Here is an 18,355-nt window from a genome sequence, read left to right as displayed (position 1 = left end):
CGTTTTCCATTACATGTTTAACTTTGATGGTTCTATTATATAGTGATTAAGAATAATCTTTCTAATCTTTATTACAGAAGGCCCTCAGTAGAGCATCAGCATCAGCTCCACCAACAAAGAAAAAATTCCATCCTTATCACTAGATTAAAGCAAACCCAAAGCAAGCACAGTGATGTCACCAACCTCCATTGGTTCAGTGTGTATTTTCAATTTGGGCAGATTGATCTTGACATTTGCTTTTTGATCTGTTACTTTCCCATAGGATGATTCATGGAACTCCTCAGGAGGTGGCTTGAGTTCTGGTGACTCATCTGGTGCCTGATCTTGACCATCCATTGGCCTGACATAGGCAGTCGGCTTCTGTATTGCACTAGGTTTGGAAGGTAAGGATGAGGGAAATGCCTGAGTGGAAGTGTGGCCAGGGACAGCTCCTGCAGCATTCAGGCTGTCCTGAGTTTCATTATCACATGTTCCAGCTGCCAGCTCCCGAGACGGGGAGCTTTTCTGTCTGTGGTTTTTGTTGTTGCTGCCACTGCGAGACCTGGAATTGACATGCTGGCTGGAATGTAAAGGTGACAGAGGTGCTATGGGGGAAGACAATGTGGTAAGTAAGGGAGAAAGTTCCAGAAGGGAGGCTTGCACCTCGTGTGCAATGTCTTCTTCAATGCATCTTTCATTCTTCTGCTGCCGCCTGCTACTCTGGACTTCTAGATTCTTGCAGCTCTGCTCTTGGCTTTGCCTCTGGCTGCTGCATGATCCACTGCTTTGAAAGGATGGTTCCATGCGCAAGTGAGCTTTTTGGTAGTGCAGAGAGTGGCCTGCAGAGGGAGCCCCCAAAGTGAGGGGTCCCGTGGACTTATTGGGATGGCTACTGTTCTGGAATGGGGAGGGTAAAATGCTGCCAGTCTTTTCGGGATAGAGTGGGCGGTCCGGCTTGCGCTGAGGGATCAGAGACATGACGCTGTTAGGGATCCCAATGAAATTCTGCTGGGACTTGGTGGTGATGAGCTCCTTCATCTCTTCATAATTGCCAAACATTCTCTGAATTCGACTGGACAATTCATCTGCTTTGTTAATCTGAAATGAAGGGGGAAAGCACACCAAAGAATGGAAGAGATGAAAGCACTGACTCAGAAGAAGTTCTGGAAGAAATGACATGCAGCAGAATTAGTGAATATCAGAACTGCTGGTCCAACTGGCTAATGCAGGTTGTCCATACCTACTTCCCACAACCACTAATTGTTTGGTAGCTGGTTGGCTTTTGTGCAACGTCTCCCTATTCTAAAAGGTTGAAATAACTTTAAACTAAAATATGCTGGTATCTTTTTCTGCTCCCCACCCAACCTTCAGCTCCAACCCATTGCTGGAATGTGACCTTGAAAATTTCTTGAGCCAAAGAGGTTCTGCACCCCTGGACTAACTGATCCCACCAGTCAGTCAACCATTCAAGTAATTCAGAAAGTTGCCCATTTCAATGGCAGCAGTATTTGCCTGTAAGCACTTTTGTAGCTTACTTTTGTACAAACTGTAAGCACTTTGCAATACAGAGCTCCACCTTTTTTGATTCATTTTCCATTTCAGACTTGGAAATAGTTTGCTGCTCAGAAAGTTGAGAAAACCAAATATTTAAGATGGGTAAATATTTTAAAAACCAAGAACCAAATGTCTCTGTGTTTCAGAATTAAATCATTACTTTTGCACCCATTGATAAGAATAATGAAAATCAGGATGGCTTATAAAGTTACTTCACAGCAAGTCAAACTATTAGTCCAGCTGGCCCAACATGGTCTGGCAGCCATGTCTCAAGCAAATGTGTTTCTAAGTCCCGCTGTAGCAAGTATTTTATATCAGAAAAGCCACAGATTGTCCTTGAGACCTTCTTTATCGTCTACCATGGCACTACGGGGCTGTTGCAGGATTTCTTCTTGCTCACCAATTACTAATTACTAACTAATATCTGCGTAAGAAAATGATGCTAGTTGCTTCTAAAGGGAAGCAGTAGAGAAGCCTTCTCCAACCAGATGCCTTCCATCTGTTTAGGACAGATCATGCCAGTCACAAACAGCATGGCAAACCATCAGTTACAGTGGAAACTGTCCCCCAGATGCTTTGGGCTATGTCTGGCTGGGGATGGCTGCCAATACGGGGAAAGCTACTGTAGGACTCTTGAATGGGCCAGAACTCCACTGACTGCCACATGTGCTGACTTGGCAAGGGTAGAAGATTTGCCTCCAAGCTTTAGGTGGCTACTCTGGTTAGGGCTATGGGAGTTCTAGGTCAAACATCTGGAAGGCCACAACTTTCTCCTAGTCTAGGTGGAACATGCAAAGCAAGTATGGAGTCAATCTATATATACTTCAGCCTTCTGCCCTCCAGATATATTTGACCACAATACCCTTAATTCCCTGCTATCATGGAAAGTTGCTTTGATGGAACTTCTTGCTATTTTATCTATGTTCCACCTGTAATTCAATGGAATATGCTATAAATACCTTGTAAGGTTCTCCAAAGAGAGGAATATCTGCAGTAAAAGTTTCTCTCTCCTGGTGTGCTTCTTGGTTCCTCCTCTCTTTTGCTTGGATGCGGAGCAAATTCCTCTCTTCATTATACAAGCTGTTGGGAGAACAAGAGATGGGAAAATTACTCACTAGTATTTCACTGCTTGGTGACAGTTCTGTCTCCAACGTTTTAGCTCTGAAAAACATTGAGAATGGCAAAAGAAGTTGGGTAACTAAATAAGCAGGGTTTGCACAGACTAGTTAACCACCCACCACAGTGGGGCAGCAATCCTAGAAGAGAATGAGGAGTTCAATTATGTAGCTGGCATGCACAGGGTGGCTGACAAGCTTAGTAACCACCCATGTGCTGCATGAACCAGATCAATGCATAGAAATATGCCAGGAATCAGTGGAAACACAAGTGAGATACTTGCACATAAAAAAGGAAATCCTTTAGCAAGAAAAGTATTTTCCACGATCTGCATGTAATTATTAATATAACCATTATGTAGAGTTCATACATATTAACGATTAGATATGTTGAACACGTATTAATCATTGCTGGTATGTTTCCGTCAGTTTAATAAGCACTGAGGTATCAGTCTACATACCCAAGTCAGCATGGTTTTTATTTGCCTGTTTTGCAACCTGCAGGCAACTGAGCCAGTAGATGGAGTACAATGTTTGTTTTCCTTCACTACTTTCTTAATGAAAATAAAGTCCCTGCTAAAGACGAACAGCTTACCAGAGAAATTCATCCTATAGTCAGTCTGCATAATTTGTTTGTTTTGTCTAGCACAACAGTAATACCTCAGTTCTTGTCTCCTACAAATCCTACAGATTCCCATATCTGCCTTCCAGACCTATGTCTGCTGCCATGAGGACAAGGAACTGGAACAATTTACTTCTTGATCTAACTGCTTTGTAAAGTGGACCAACTGGCACAATTCCATCTGATGGATATGTTGATGGATATTTTCCCCTCTAATTCTAACCAGGGAGATTCCAGAGTTATGAACTAGTTATCTGCCTGTGGAGAAGTAATAACCAGATGAGTTGACCTGATACTGCAGGCAGGCAGCCTGCTTTCCTCTTTGACACAAGTTGTTGTTGTTTAGCAAAGTCGCATCCAACCCATTGCTACCCCATGGACAACATTCCTCCATGCTCTCCTGTCCTCCACCATCCCCCGGAGTCCACTTAAGCTCACACTGACTGCTTCTGTGTCTCCATCTAGCCACCTCATCCTCTGCCGCCCCCTTCTTCTTTTGCCATCTATTGTTCCCAGCATCAGGCTCTTCTCCAGGGAGTCCTTCCTTCTCATTAGGTGGCCAAAGTATTTGAGTTTCATCTTCACTATCTGGTCTTCCAAGGAGCAGTCAGGGTTGCTCTCCTCTAGGACTGACCGGTTTGATCACCTTGCTGTCCAAGGGACTTGCAGGAGTCTCCTCCAGCACTACAATTCAAAGGCCTCAATTCTTCGGCGCTCAGCCTTCCTTATGGTCCAACTTTCACAGCCATACATTGCCACTGGGAAAACCATAGCCTTGACTATATGCACTTTTGTTGGCAGGGTGATGTCTCTGCTTTTTAGTATGCTGTCTAGATTTGCCATAGCTTTCCTCCCCAGGAGCAAGCGTCTTTTAATTTCTTGGCTGCAGTTCCCATCTGCGGTGATCTTGGAGCCCAGGAAAATGAAATCTGTCACTACCTCCATTTCTTCCCCATCTATTTGCCAGGAAGTGAGAGGACCGGATACCATGATCTTCGTTTACTTACTGTTGAGTTTCAAGTCAACTTTTGCGCTCTCCTCCTTCACCCACATCAAGATGCTCTTTAGTTCCTCTTCACTTTCTGCCATTAGAGTGGTACCATCTGCATATCTGAGGTTGTTGATATTTCTCCCGGCAATCTTAATTCCAACTGGTGATTCATCTAGTCCCGCCTTTCTCAGGATGTGCTCTGCATATAAGTTAAATAGGCAGGGAGACAGTATACAGCCTTGCCGAACTCCTTTCTCAGTTTTGAACAAATCAGTAGCTCTGTGTTCAGTTCTCACTGTTGCTTCTTGACCCACATATAGGTTTCTCAAGAGACAAATATGATGGTCAGGTACTCCCATCTCTTTAAGAACTTGCCACAATTTGTTGTGATCCACACAATCAAAGGCTTTAGCATAGTCAATGAAGCAGAAGTAGATGTTTTTCTGGAACTCTCTAGCTTTCTCCATGATCCAACGTATGTTGACAATTTGATCTCTAGTTCCTCTGCTTCTTCAAAACCCTGTCTGTACTTCTGGTAGTTCTCGGCCCACACACTGCTGAAGCCTAGCTTGTAGGATTTTGAGCATAACTTTGCTAGCATGTGAAATGAGTGCAATGGTGTGGTAGTTCGAACATTCTTTGGCAATTGCCCTTCTTTGGAATTGGAATGTAAACTGACCTTTTCCAATCCTTTGACCACTGTTGAGTTTTCCAAATTTGCTGGCATATTGAGTGTAGCACTTTACCGCATTGTCTTTTAGGATTTTGAATAGCTGGAATACTGTCTCCTCCACTAGCTTTGTTGTTGCCCAGACTTCCTAAGGCTCACTTGACTTCACATTCCAGGATGCCTGGCTCAAGGTCAGCAACCACCCCATCGTGGTTATCAGGGAGGTTATCAGGGACGTTAAGATCTTTCTTAACATTCTGTGTAATCTTGTCACCTCTTCTTAATATTTCTGCCTCTGATAGGTCCCTGCCATTTCGGTCCTTTATCATGCCCATCTTTGCATAAAACATTCCCTTCAGATCTACAATTTGCTTGAATAGATCTCTGGTCCTCCCTATTCTATTGTTTTCTTCTATTTCTTTACACTGTTCATTTAAGAAGGCCTTATCTCTTCTAGCTATTCTCTGAGATTTTGCATTCATTTGGATATATCTTTCCCTTGCCTTTTGTTTCCCTTCTTTCCTCAGCTACTTGTAAAACTTCCTCAGACAGCCATTTTGCTTTCTTGCATTTCTTTTTCTTTGGGATGGTTTTAGTTGCTACCTCTTGTAAAATGTTGTGAACCTCCGTCCATAGTTCTTCAGGCACTCTATCAGATCTAATTCCTTAAATCTATTTGTTACCTCTACTGTATATTCATCAGGAATATGATTTAGGTCATACCTGAATGGCCCAGTGCTTTTCCCTACTCTCTCTCTAAATTTTGCAACCAGAAGCTCATGATCTGAGCCACAGTCAGCTCCTGGTCTAGTTTTTACTGACTGCATGGAGCTTCTCCATCTTTGACTGCAGAGCACATAGTCTATCTGATTTCTGTGTTGACCATCTGGTGATGTCCATGTGTAGAGTCGTCTCCTGGGTTGTTGGAAAAGAGTGTTTGACACAAGTAGGTAAACATAGATAGATGGGCCTTAGCAGTAAGGCAGATGAAAAGAAAAGCCTCCCTTGAGAAAATGAGAAACTCACTCGCAGCCTCTTCAAATTCAAATGAAAAAAGATCTTTATTAAAGAAATGTGAGAGACAAAATGCAGAATGGTTATGGGGGGGGGGGTACAACAACAGCAAGCCAAATAGCTTGCTAACCTATGCTGAACTTACTGAGTTAAAACACTCAAAATGCAGTCACCTGCAATGCCCATACAATCTGGAGGAAATGACTAAAGGAACAAAACGGGAGGGGATATCTATTTTTATTTTGTTTGGCTGTGGGAGATGGGAGGGCAACTGTCTGAGACCAATCAGGGAAGTGGATGGTAGGCAGGAAGACACTCTTAACACCTTTTGAGGCTAGGAGATAGACCAGAGAAAACCCTTTTATCACCTTTTGAACTAGGAGCTGGGCTATCAAAGTGTTAATTTGAAAGGAGATGGCTTTGGCAGACTGGATTCATTCAAGGGCTTCCTATTTTGTGGACCAGGAACCCTGGGGGAAATAGTATGTTATTCCAAGCAGGTGATGGACACCAGCATCCTGGTCAAAGGTAATTGCAGCATCAGAGAAGACGACAGAGGAGGACAGCTCCACTGAGAATTTAAAAACAACAGGATAGCCATAATACTGAATTGCATAACTCTTCAGCCCTCATGCAAGGTATATGGAGTTCTGCTAAAACATTGTATCCAAAACATCACCTCAAAGTGCCACTCCAAATTCTTTAGAGAACTCAAAAGGAAGAGGATTCTACAGTTTCCCCAAGCAGGATGAAGTTGTCTCCACTGTCATTTCAGCCCATCTACTTCTCCTGTAGACACTACATCTCAGGTCAAGTTTCAACAAGAGTTCAGAGTTGTAAAGGAGGCGTATTTAAGTGGTTCTGTAAGAGTCTCTAACATACTTCCTCAAAACTACCAGCATTGCTATCAATAAAGGACAAGTATCTTTCCTTTTGTGCCTTTGGCATACATATCTAGTAATATTTCCATACGACTGTTTCTAATTAAACCATTTATTACTTCTTGAAAAGACTGCACTCCCACAAAGTAGGAATAGATAAGTTATGGCCTTCCGCCTGCAAACACTCAGCAACTGATGCTAGTCCTTCCTAAGCAGTTCCTGTGCTGTCCTTGGCAATGCTGGGGTATCCCTGTCTTCTTATTTTGTCAGAAATGGGGCAGGGAGGCCCTTGGGACAGAATACCCATTCCACCCAAACAAAACAAAAGGAACGAGGGAATCATGCTGCATAATTCCCTCCTGTAGTGATCTCTGTCTGCAAGGAGAAGTAGGCCATGACGGTAAAAAATCTTTTTCCATTTCATAAGTTCAATAACGAGAATGAATATATGCCAGTTGTGAAGACTCTATTAGGCAAGCATTACAGTTTCAAAGTTGCAATTAATGTTTTTCAAGCAATTACTCAAGTGGTTATGTGAAAGAATACATATAAGACATTGACATGTATATTTGTTCCTGTGTGAAATTGATCTAACGAATAGTGACAGAGAAACTGAAGGTACCTCAACAATTGTGCCCTAAAACAATTGAAGAGTTGAACTCTGTTAAAACTGATGAGTAGTTGTCAGCATTTCATACACTTTTCTTCAGTTTCTAAAACTAATTAGGCTCTGTTAATTTCAGTGCCTTCGGTTATTTTCACTTTCAATTTAAACAATGGGTGGAAAGCACATGTAATTTGTCAAGCATTCTAATGAAAATTTCTAAAGCAGTAATATCAAAATTACATTTATTAATTTTATTATTTATTTTTGGAATTTATAAACCATACCAATAGTCCTATTTAATTAAATACCAATTTAAAGGTTTAATTTAATTGCTCGATTGTAATTAACCTCCTCATAAAATTCAGGTCAAAACCTGGTAGCATGTTAGGACAAAAAGTTAACATGGAGTACTTTTTTATTTTTTCAACTTTGTTGCTTATTAAGTGTAACAAACATGCTAAATCGAATCTCTGCAGGACAGGAGTGGGTACTTTGTGGCCCTCCAGATGTTTTGGTCTACAGTTCTCATCAGCTCTAGCCAGCATAACCAATAGTAAAAGACATGTGTTATAGGCCATAACATCTGGAGTGCCACAAGTTCCTCACTGCTCCTCTACAGCACCATAACACTTTTTGATGCAAATTGAAATGTTTGCTATACAAATTTCCCTATGGAAATAAACCTAATTTTCACTGGAAAATTTTCGGATACAAATTGATCTAACTTGCACTGGAAGTTAGATTCTCCAGAAAATTTCAAATCCACATCAGTGGAAGAAAGGGGGAGGAAACTTTTCTGGGTAGTTTTTGGTGGAAACACAGAAGTAATTGCTCATCTCTTATCAGGCTGCTCTCTGGGGAAGGAAAGTTTCAAATTGAAAAATTCCCATGGCACATCAAGTCAGCCACATCAACAAAAACCTGCTAAACAGTCACACACACCCTTTCCTCCTGCTTCTCACCAGCAAAATTCCCCAGATGGGATGCAAACAGGCAGAACCCTTCTTTCTGGATTTTCCTTCTTGTTGTCCAAACAATTAGAAAAATGACAAGGCGATAACTAGAAACCCAACGCAGCCCACACAACAGATCTATCAGTGCTTTTTTTATCTGGCTGTTCCTCTCGAAAGCATACATTTCAAAAGTTATCTGTAGCTGGCAAGAGAGCAGAGAGGTGTTTTGTGCCTCTTAATGAGGGAGTGGAATGAGGGCGGAATCACAACTTCACAAAGAAATCTAGTTAGCAGCTGCTGCAGTAAATGATTTGTTCAAAGCAATTTGTTAGAAAGGAAGAGAAAAAAGATGCATTTGTGCACATATGTATAAAATATGCATGTGTTTGTGCACATGCATATAAAAGCAAGACAGAAAGAAATGGAAGGCATGGATTTGGAAAGGTGTGAACATGGGGGACTGTGTGGATGGCTGGATTAATGTAAAAGTTGAGTATGGATGGAGGTGTGAATGGTAGGTACACAAGGGCTGGGTTCCTGACTTGCACCATCCACATGAATATTCACCAAGGAATGTTGCTGTTGGGTTGAAAATGATTCCTCACTAAGGAGATACACTGGCCTACAGTGCTCCTTGATCCACCTTTATTTCTGGATAAAGTATGGTTACTCCATGTCTGAGTGCCTTCTATCAGATTGGGATGATGTGCCCACAACAACACTACATAAATAGGCAAAGTCTTGCGTCAATGATACATGTCCAGGCAAGGTCCTGTATGAACTACTGCAATGCACGGTAAATGGAGTTTCATTTGAAGGCAGTCCAAAAACTACAACCACTACAGAATCGCAACTGCAAGATTGCCAACTGGGATTGAGCACATAGCGCTGGTGTTCTGCGATCTTTATTGACTCCAACCCTATTCCCTGGCTCATTTCAGTGCCGGTTGGCCTTCAAAGCTTTGTGGGGCTTGGAACCAGGATATCCACAGATCAGCCTGTGTCCAGATTTACCTATCCAGAACTTAGGGGAAAATGCTGCCGAAGTTTGGAGGTTTACAAGCATTCACTGCAAAGTAGGAAGAGCGATGGAGATAGGCTCCATCTCCCTGCCTGCTATTCTGCATATGAACTAGATGGCACTTTGGAAGAGACTGAAGGAGAAACAGGGTAACTCATATCCTGGCAAGCCTCCTCCCCTCCCCAGTATTTAGGACATCACCTCAAACCCCTCCGCCAAGGTTGACTTTCCTCCAAGTAGCAGCAGGCATGGCTCTTTATCTGTGGTAAGAGTCAAAAAGAGTGGGAGAGTGGATCCCCAACTCCAGCATGGGAACTACATCTGTGCCTCAGAATCTGAATTATCCTGTGGCCCCCTGGATACTGTATAGGGGCCATATGACTGCTCTCTTAAAATCTTTCAAGGCATTTCTCAGTGGTAGGTGTTAGCTACTGGGGAAAGGAGCTTTCTCAGTGGTGGCACCCCTGCTGCAGAATGCCCCCCATAGAAAGGAGTGTTTATTGTCTGCCATTTCTGTGCCATGTGAAGACCTTTTTATTTCCCCAGTTTTAATCTGTTCCAGAGCGAATTGGTTATTTCTGCCACTCATTTTCTATGTTTATTATATGTCTCATATAAAATTTGCCTTTATTCTCATTGTAAATCTCCCAGAGAACTTGGCTATAGGGTAACACATAAATTCCAAAGTAAAGGTAGATAGAAGACCCATAATAGCCACTATGTGAGCAGCAATGATAATTCAGCCAAACGTATAGACATCCCTGGGAAATAGCAGCTTAAATCCTATCCTGGCACACAAACTCCAGCCGCTGCCACCAAACTGCAGCAAATCCTTTTCCCCAAGGAACACCCACTTTTTGGTTTTCATGCTCGAATTGAGCTAGAAGTATTATTACACACACTCATGCATCGGAGACAAGGGAAAAACCATGGCCTTTTAAACAATTTCCTGTGTAAGCAAGCTCATGAAAAGCCCAGTTGTTGATTTGCTCAAAACTGCCACTACGTGTGAAAAAGCACCTTTAAACCAACTGTTATTCTTCTCTTATCAACACAAAGCAGGGAAGACAGATGTACACTGCGGAAGGACAACAGTGTTATGCAAGAAACCTGGCACTGCTGACCAAACCCTCAAATTGATCTATGCCATTCTTCTAACTCATATATACACCAGTCATTAATATGATTTAGCAGGAAAAGGATCATTCACTGGCCCCTTTGTTTCAGCAGGTCTGGAACAGGAGTTCTGGGTATATTTGTTGCTTTTTAATTAATTCTTGGGAACAAGTTAAGAAACAGATTAATCCATTTACAATAAAGTAATAACAGTATTTTATTCAATAAATATGCCTTAGATATGTAAAGTTCAATAGAACTTACTCCCCGAATGCATTGGATTAGGAATTCAATCAAAGCCTAAAAAAGGAAAGCCTATGACATCATCTTACTCCAGCTTCATCCAGCATAATGGATTGCATTTTTGGTTTTGATGGATTAAATTAGTGTACTAGACTGGTTCATCATGTGAAATCTTTGCACTGTGTTTGGATACACACAGTTGCTAGCCATTCATTTGTGCTAACTGCAGCAGTTTTTACTGTTCAGAGAATCACATTAACAGAGCTTCATATAAACTGGCATTTTTTTCCTTCTTCAGATCACAAATATAATTTTCATGATTCCTGAGTCTCTTTGACCATCTTCCATCAATGGGAAGTAATAATTATATTATCATCATCAATTACAATTTTAACTCATCCAGGTTCCAAGCATTTGTGGGTCTTCCCCACCCTGTCATCACAAACACTCCTAAGCACAAGTGAAAGCAGAGCTATCCTGTGTCAGTCTACTCAGAAATAAGACCCATAAAAATCCATGGAACTTACTTTCAGGTGGGAGCAGAGGAATGAGGCCTAGAATATAGCAAATCGCCAGTGATCATCCAGTAATCTTTGTGGATTAGCAGGGATTAGTGCGTATTTATTTCTTTAAATAGAAGTTGAATGCACACACACTTGTGTTTCACTGCTCTGGATGTTTCCATTAAAAGAAAGCGGGGAATAAGTACTTCAAAATATAAGTTTTAAAACTGAGCTCTGTCTGTTTAGGCATCATATGATACTTTTGTTAAGAGTAATCTGGTTGGATTGGTTTCTTGGTTGGGTGTATCTGAATGTTTCGTTCTAAGAGAGGAACTTTATTTCGTACGAGTGCACTGCTGAGAACAGCTGGGTACAGAAGTGCTTTAATGAATCTGGACAAACAGGAACGGACAAAGAATTCCTAATATTACACACCATGAGGACAGGCTGGTCCTGGGACAAAAGGTAGGCAGCATACTAGCAGATTCCCTTGCCTGGATGGCTATGTTGTTACTATGGATGAGAGTTGGGTATTTTCGAATCCCTTCTCCCTAACAACCTGAGAGTGGTGTTTCAGCCTTCCAAGAATCTTAAGAGGTATGTTAGGCTGAGAATATGATGATACCTCACCCTATCAAAACTCCAAGCTAATTATTCTATGTGCGCGCACATGCAAGCACATTTATTTATGTGCATGGGTGTGTGTGTCCATGTGTGAGGGAGGGAGGGAGGGAGGTGCTTACATGAGGCTCATGGTAACCTTCCCTGCATAATACCAATTTTGCATATGTAGAGTTGAAGCAAGCCCAGCTAGGCCTAAATACTGGAACTCACCTCCACAAATCCATTAGGAAATCAATAGAATTGTGTTCTGCTTAAGAACATAATACATTTTGAATTAATAATCAAACATATGGAAAAAGCATATTGCTCATTGTTGAAGCAGGTCAAACTAAAATTTGAACAAATGACCTGCTTCATAGCTTGAATGGTAAAAGTAAACAGAAGTTTAATTGTGGAGTATGATTTTATCTACCAGCTTATATTCAAGAACATTTTGTGCAGACCAACTCATTCCCCTGTTAATTAGAAATATTACGTATTACTGTTATGATACTAACAAAAAGATGCGAAGGATCTTTATACTATGTTTTGAATCAGGCAAAATAGAACATGAACAAAAGTCTAAGTACTGTCAGAGTGACCAGGATGTCTGTTCAGGGTACGAGTTCATTTTTTCTCTAGCACTATGACCTGGCCATGCTTCACTGACAGCAGAAGCCATCATTCACAGATGACACCTATGGTCAAGTCTAGACTAGACCTAGCTACCAGCTTCTTCTGTTCCCTCAACTGTCTGCTCAGTTGCTTCCCACCTAGGCCCTATGTCCAAATCCTACTTTCCCCTACCAGTTCAGCTCTGAAGCCCCGCACTGCTTCCTTTGTTACCCACAAATAAGCCACCGTGGGGAAAATGGTCCAGGTCCTCATGATGTGACAGCCCACTGGGTTGCCACATCATGCAAATCACGCCATTAACTTACCTGCTGCCTGGCACGCATTAGAGCCACACTGAGCTAGAAAAGGAATTAACTGGGTGACAAGGCTGGGTACAAAGAGCAGGAAACGTCTTTAACATGCTCGTTATTTTGAGTTCTGCACCAAGATAACCTTGGCTTTTGCACCACTGATATTCAAGAAGTTCCCATGTCAGGAACCTTCCCTTCTAGATAATGTGGACAGAAAGAGGAAGAAACAGAAGGAAGTCCAAGCAGCAACATAAAGTTTTAGCATAATGGAAGCACAAAGGGAAAGTGTTGTAGGTAAGTGGTCATACACACTGTACACCTAAAGTCCAGTGAGCCATGCATGAAAGAAAAACACTATTCTACTGCTGTCATATAACTACATGCCCAGACTAATAACTTAGCCGCAGCTAACTCTCTGTTTATCACATGGAACGACCACTTGTCCTACTATTCTTAAATGGAAATATTTTGCTAATTAGTAGCAGCATCCTTCACAGCTTCTGCCCAAGCAATTTGCTGCAGTGTAAATGTTTGCATACTAATTTTATCAGCAGAGGTTTCTCTGAAGACAGAATCACTTTGCCAATTAGCCATTCTGTTAACTCAAATATAGGCTTTCTTAACCACTCTGACGTTTTCCACTCTGATCTGTACCTCCATCTCCACTTACAGTTCTCTTGACTGCTAAGTTCCCATCACCACCTTAAAACCTGCAGAAAATTAGCTGGCCCTTCCGATCTCCTCTGATTCCAAATAGAAAAAAATTACATTGATCGCATTTTACAGTTTTATGTTTTATCTTTTTAAACTTGTTGATTTTCTACTGTGCATGGCTTTGAACATTTACTGACTCAAAAGTTCAACTCAATTCTATTAAACAAACAGTTGTAATGAAAAATGAATGTGAAGTATTTATCAAAAACTTGCAGGAACATTTTGCAAATACATACAAGCACTGGTTGTATCGATGGATTAAACTTGCTAACGATCAAGGTAAAATAGAGCTCTCCCACAACTGAAACATTTCCACTATTTTTTCCAGGGAATGATTTTCCTTTTCTAAACATTAGAATGTTCTATAAATGCATTCGTAACATTAGAAATCAACATAAAAGCCAGTCAAACTGCACAACTGCAATATTAGCACTTTTTTGTAGGTGACTTACCTTAGTAGCACAAATGATATAGGCAAGTCTATTAGAAATTTGGGAAGGATTAGGCGAGAAAGTGGTGAATAAAGAGGAAAAGGGAAACCAAGAAATATACCAATCAAGGTGGAAAAAGAACATGGAGTCAAAAAAGGTCCCCCCCCCAAAAAAAATAGATCAGACTCATTTGCATCCCTTGAAATTTATTATTTACTACATTTTAATCACACTTTTCAAGCAATCATTGTATCTCAAAGTAGCTTACGTCAATAAAAAAAGGCCATTCTATAAGGCTTCTATCTTAAAAAGAAAAGAAGTAAGAGCAGTTTTTCAAGGCCAGAACAAAGTGGTGAGCTATAAGTGGGCATTTAAATGGTCTTCCCTTCCTGGTGTTCTTCCTTGAACAGTAATTGGTGGCCATTAGACTAATGGATAGGGCCAACATGTAACAAATAAATGGGATGGTTTAGATATGCGTGAAGATTAAGAAGGATGGGATTCTAATTCTCCAGGACTGCACATGACTTGATTCTGGGGGTTGAATTCATTTAGCTACAAGTCAAGCAAAAGCTCATTTAAAATACTTATTCCAATGCTTATTCTTAGAACCCTTAGAATAAGCATTGGAATAAAACTCAAACTAAACTAAAGCTAAGGGCTCAACTATGCAGTAGTTAACCCAACAACTAATCATGGGTCAACCACTGAGTTATTCGGTCCATAAGCAGCAGAGCAATTTGAGTTCAGACATGATGTTGAGCAGGAATCATTTGTGGATTGCTGAGTTAAAACCAAGAAACGGACATGTGACAATCAACAGACTGATGAGTTATGAGCAGAAGAGGTCACTGAGCCCAGTATTATTAGCTCTAACAAGCAGTGGCTCTTCAGTGTTTTAGGCATACCTCTTTCCTAGCCCACAGAGCATATGTTCCAGGGCTGCTTGCTTGTTTTAATGCATCCAGATCAACTGATAGTTGCCATTTTTATGCCTGCAGAAAAGAAGAGAGTAGACAGAAGCTTGCAGGAAACATAAAAATGTGAGATATGTTTCCACTCTAGAACCTGGAGTACCTCTTCATTCTAAATAAGAAATATGAATATTTACTTTTAATACAAGAGCACGAAATCTGGAACCTTTCCATCAAAGCTGCAATGTTCTTGCTATGAAAAGCCACCAAGTAAAGTTTCTCAAGATCAAGGGTGGAGCTTTCCCTCATCTATTCATAAGTCAACATACAAAAGTAATTAAAATTGCCCATTGGTGTTACTCATCAGAATTAGTCAACACAGAATCCAGTTCTGTTTCTCACTAAAATCTCAGTAGGAAAATGTCTACCAATGAGAAGCCAGTATTCAAACCACCAGCTCAGAATGCAGATGACTCTCCCTGCCCCACAGGTCTCTTGAAGGCTCACCCCAACCCATCTTGCTTTTCCACCACCGTGAGTACCAACAGGAGAACTTTCATCTAACAGTCAGTGACCACCTATTTTTCTCACACAGCAGCTGTACTGCTCTATGATGGAGCCTCCCATTAGAACATTCATGTGTATTCCTTGCATTTTTAAGAACTTCCCCCCATGGCATTGCATACTATTATATGTATGAGGTACCCTTTAACCTTGACCTTAAAATATACTGGAACATGACATGTTTTGGGACTAGCTGCACCATTGTTCTGCACTGCAAAACCCATAGGCCACTGGCAACTCTCAAATCCATTTTCAGCCCTCTTCTTTCTTTCTAGTCCCCTCCCTGGACATCAAAACAATGCCCTCAAGCTGGATAGAAGCTAAATAATGCGTCTGCAGCCATATTTAACTTCAAAACCTTCTCTCACAGAAGCAGCAGTACCAATCAACTCAGCCAATTAGGATCTCTCATTCTTCCATAACTATGCTTTTAAATTGTGCCCAATGACAACACTAATATTGGTCCTACACTTTTGTTTTACCATACATGGCAGCAGGCAGCAACTTTTCCTACTCTGTCAAGGAGAAGAGACCCATCTGGCCTAGCCCTATAAAAGTCCAAGTTAAGCTGAACTCCTCCTTTTTTAAAACCTTGGGAAAAAGCAGGAAATTGAGCTGTGGTAGGGAGTGGGTAAGGAAAGCCCTTTCAGCCCAGCAAAAGGTAAAAGAATCCTGTGTCAAGATTAATCCTCCTCTATTGCCCCATATAATAGCATGCAGTGTGTAGATGGCCCTGGTAAATTCTGGATGCTCTATTTTATGCTGGAACCCTCTGAAAGCACCTTGCTCTGCAGAGCAGCAAGGCTACTGCTGTATGCGCATTCCCTTCCACTACAGCAGTCCAGAGGTGTAAGGCAGCAATACCTAATTCCTGACCATTGACAATGCTGTCTAGGGCTGATGAGAGTTATTGCAAACATTCTGAGTTATTTTTAATTGTAAATTAATGAGGTTTATTTCTACTTGAAAAACACTAAAATCACTGAGCTCCATCAGAAAGACTGAGGACCACCTGAGAACTCAGGTGCAGTAAGGTCTGTGAACCTACCTCCCCATTTTTAACAATCAGAATGTGAAGGAACACAAAACTCGAAGTAATCAAATCATTTCCCATCTTGCCACTTTGGCCTTCAATCACAGAAAGCAGTCTGGCAAAGCATGAGTTGCTTTTATCACTTCTAGTCCAATAGGCTATGCAATCACAGGAGGCTTTGTAAGGCAGAAAGGGAAACTGGAAATGTACAATGTCCTTTTGCATGTGCAGCATGATTAAAAATCAAGCATAATTGCTTGATAGGGAAGATCTGGTAAGGAGGAAGACACATTTAAGGCACTGACATATTATTTTGTCCAGCAAATGAAAGCCTCACCTTGCAGGCTTCCAAGGATTATCTCTTGTTGGGTCAGTTTATAGGTTAAAGAGCAGGAGCAAAATGCATTATATCTCAGCAGGGCAGTTCAAAAACAAAACAAAAAGGGACAGAGAGCACAGGGAATACAAAGACTGGAATGTGCTTACATGCAGTCAAATTGGGAGGGTTAATTAGCACATCAAAGGTACCAGACAACAAAGGAGAAAAATCTGCAGCAAGCAAGTCAGCTTGATAACAGAGTTGGATAGATTAAAAAATGTATGGCATTGCCACCCCTTTTTCTTTCCCTTGGCAAGACCCCTGTACTTTTATCCACTACAGTGACTAGCAGTAAGTTGAATCACGGGGTGGGGGAAGGATTTGTTCTTCCAGGGGACAACTGCAAATATTGCCTTCACCAAGCCAGGACAAAACTCTTTCTTCTTCATGTACATGTGTGCAGTAAATCAAACCCAGCAAGTCAAGTCAGACAGTTTGTCTCCCTTCCTCCATGCACAGTTTTCAACCCACCCTAAATTTATAGAGGCATATACATAAAATGCCTCATATACATAAAATATGGGATGCAGGTGGCGCAGTGGTTTAAACTGCTGTGCTGCTGGGCTGGTTGATCGAAAGGTCGCCGGTTCGAATCTACACAACGGGGTGAGTTCCCGTTGCTCCGTCCCAGCTCCCGCCAACCTTGCAGTTCGAAAGCATGCAAATGCAGGTAGATAAAAAGGTCCGACTTCGGTGGGCAGGTAACAGCGTTCCGTGCACTTCGGTGTTTAGTCATGCCGGCCACATGACCATGGAGACTGTCTGCGGACAAACGCTGGCTCCCTCAGCTAGGAAACGGAGATGAGCACCGCCCCCTACAGTCAAGCATGACTGGACTTTAATGTCAAGGGCAAACCTTTACCTTTATACATAAAATGCACTGGACTTACTACCAAAGTGAGTTCAACCCACAGTTGGGATGGGACAACATATGAGCTAACCCTGACCAACCTGATTCTCCCTCCAGACATTTTGGTGTAGAATAATTCACTGGTTTTCAACCTTTCCACAGTGGGGGACCAGCAATAAGAGGAAAACCACCTCAGGGACCTCTGAGGTAGAAACAAAAAGCACCATAAACATAATACAGTATTCTGTGCATTAGTTTCCAAACACAATACCAAAGAAAGGAAGAAAGGAAGGGAGGGAGGGAGGGAGGGAGGGAAAATTTTCCTAAACAACCAGAAACCGAGCAACAAAAAATGCCAAAAAAAGAACAAAATACTGGAATCAGCACAGCAGGGCTCTCAGCTGGCTCCCACCGAGCTCTCTCCCCCCTCCTTGGTCCCCTTGGTGGCACCAGCGCCCCCCCCCCCGCGCACGATGCCAACTGAGGAAGAGGTGGTGTGTGCTCCACGGTGTGTGGGATGTACCCCTCCCGCAGGCTGGCAGGAAAGCTCCAGTGGACTGGCACCAGTCTGAGGACCAGCACTTGAAAACCGCTGCAATAACCTATCATCCCTGACCCCTGGCCTTACTGGCTGGTACAGATGGGACCTGCAGGCCAAAACATCTGCACAGA

At 41.9% G+C, this 18,355-nt stretch overlaps 1 protein-coding gene across 3 annotated transcripts in view; it reads right to left on the bottom strand.

The window, feature by feature from the left end:
• AFF1 (AF4/FMR2 family member 1) overlaps positions 1–18,355 on the bottom strand; it is a 177,130-nt gene that overhangs the window by 96,937 nt on the left and 61,838 nt on the right. For all 3 annotated transcript variants that reach the window (XM_044428252.1, XM_044428253.1, XM_044428254.1), the window contains 2 exons: positions 2,493–2,613; positions 184–1,077 (listed from right to left, as the gene is read on the bottom strand). In XM_044428252.1, coding sequence (XP_044284187.1) covers positions 184–1,077; positions 2,493–2,613 — 1,015 coding nt within the window. The remainder of the gene's footprint in view (positions 1–183; positions 1,078–2,492; positions 2,614–18,355) is intronic.

The sequence above is a fragment of the Varanus komodoensis genome, unplaced genomic scaffold (assembly GCF_004798865.1).
Source record: "Varanus komodoensis strain SLA01 unplaced genomic scaffold, ASM479886v1 scaffold2, whole genome shotgun sequence".
Taxonomy (NCBI): domain Eukaryota; kingdom Metazoa; phylum Chordata; class Lepidosauria; order Squamata; family Varanidae; genus Varanus; species Varanus komodoensis.
The sequence above is the reverse complement of the archived record's forward strand: the minus strand, read 5'-3'. Positions and strand labels throughout refer to the sequence as shown.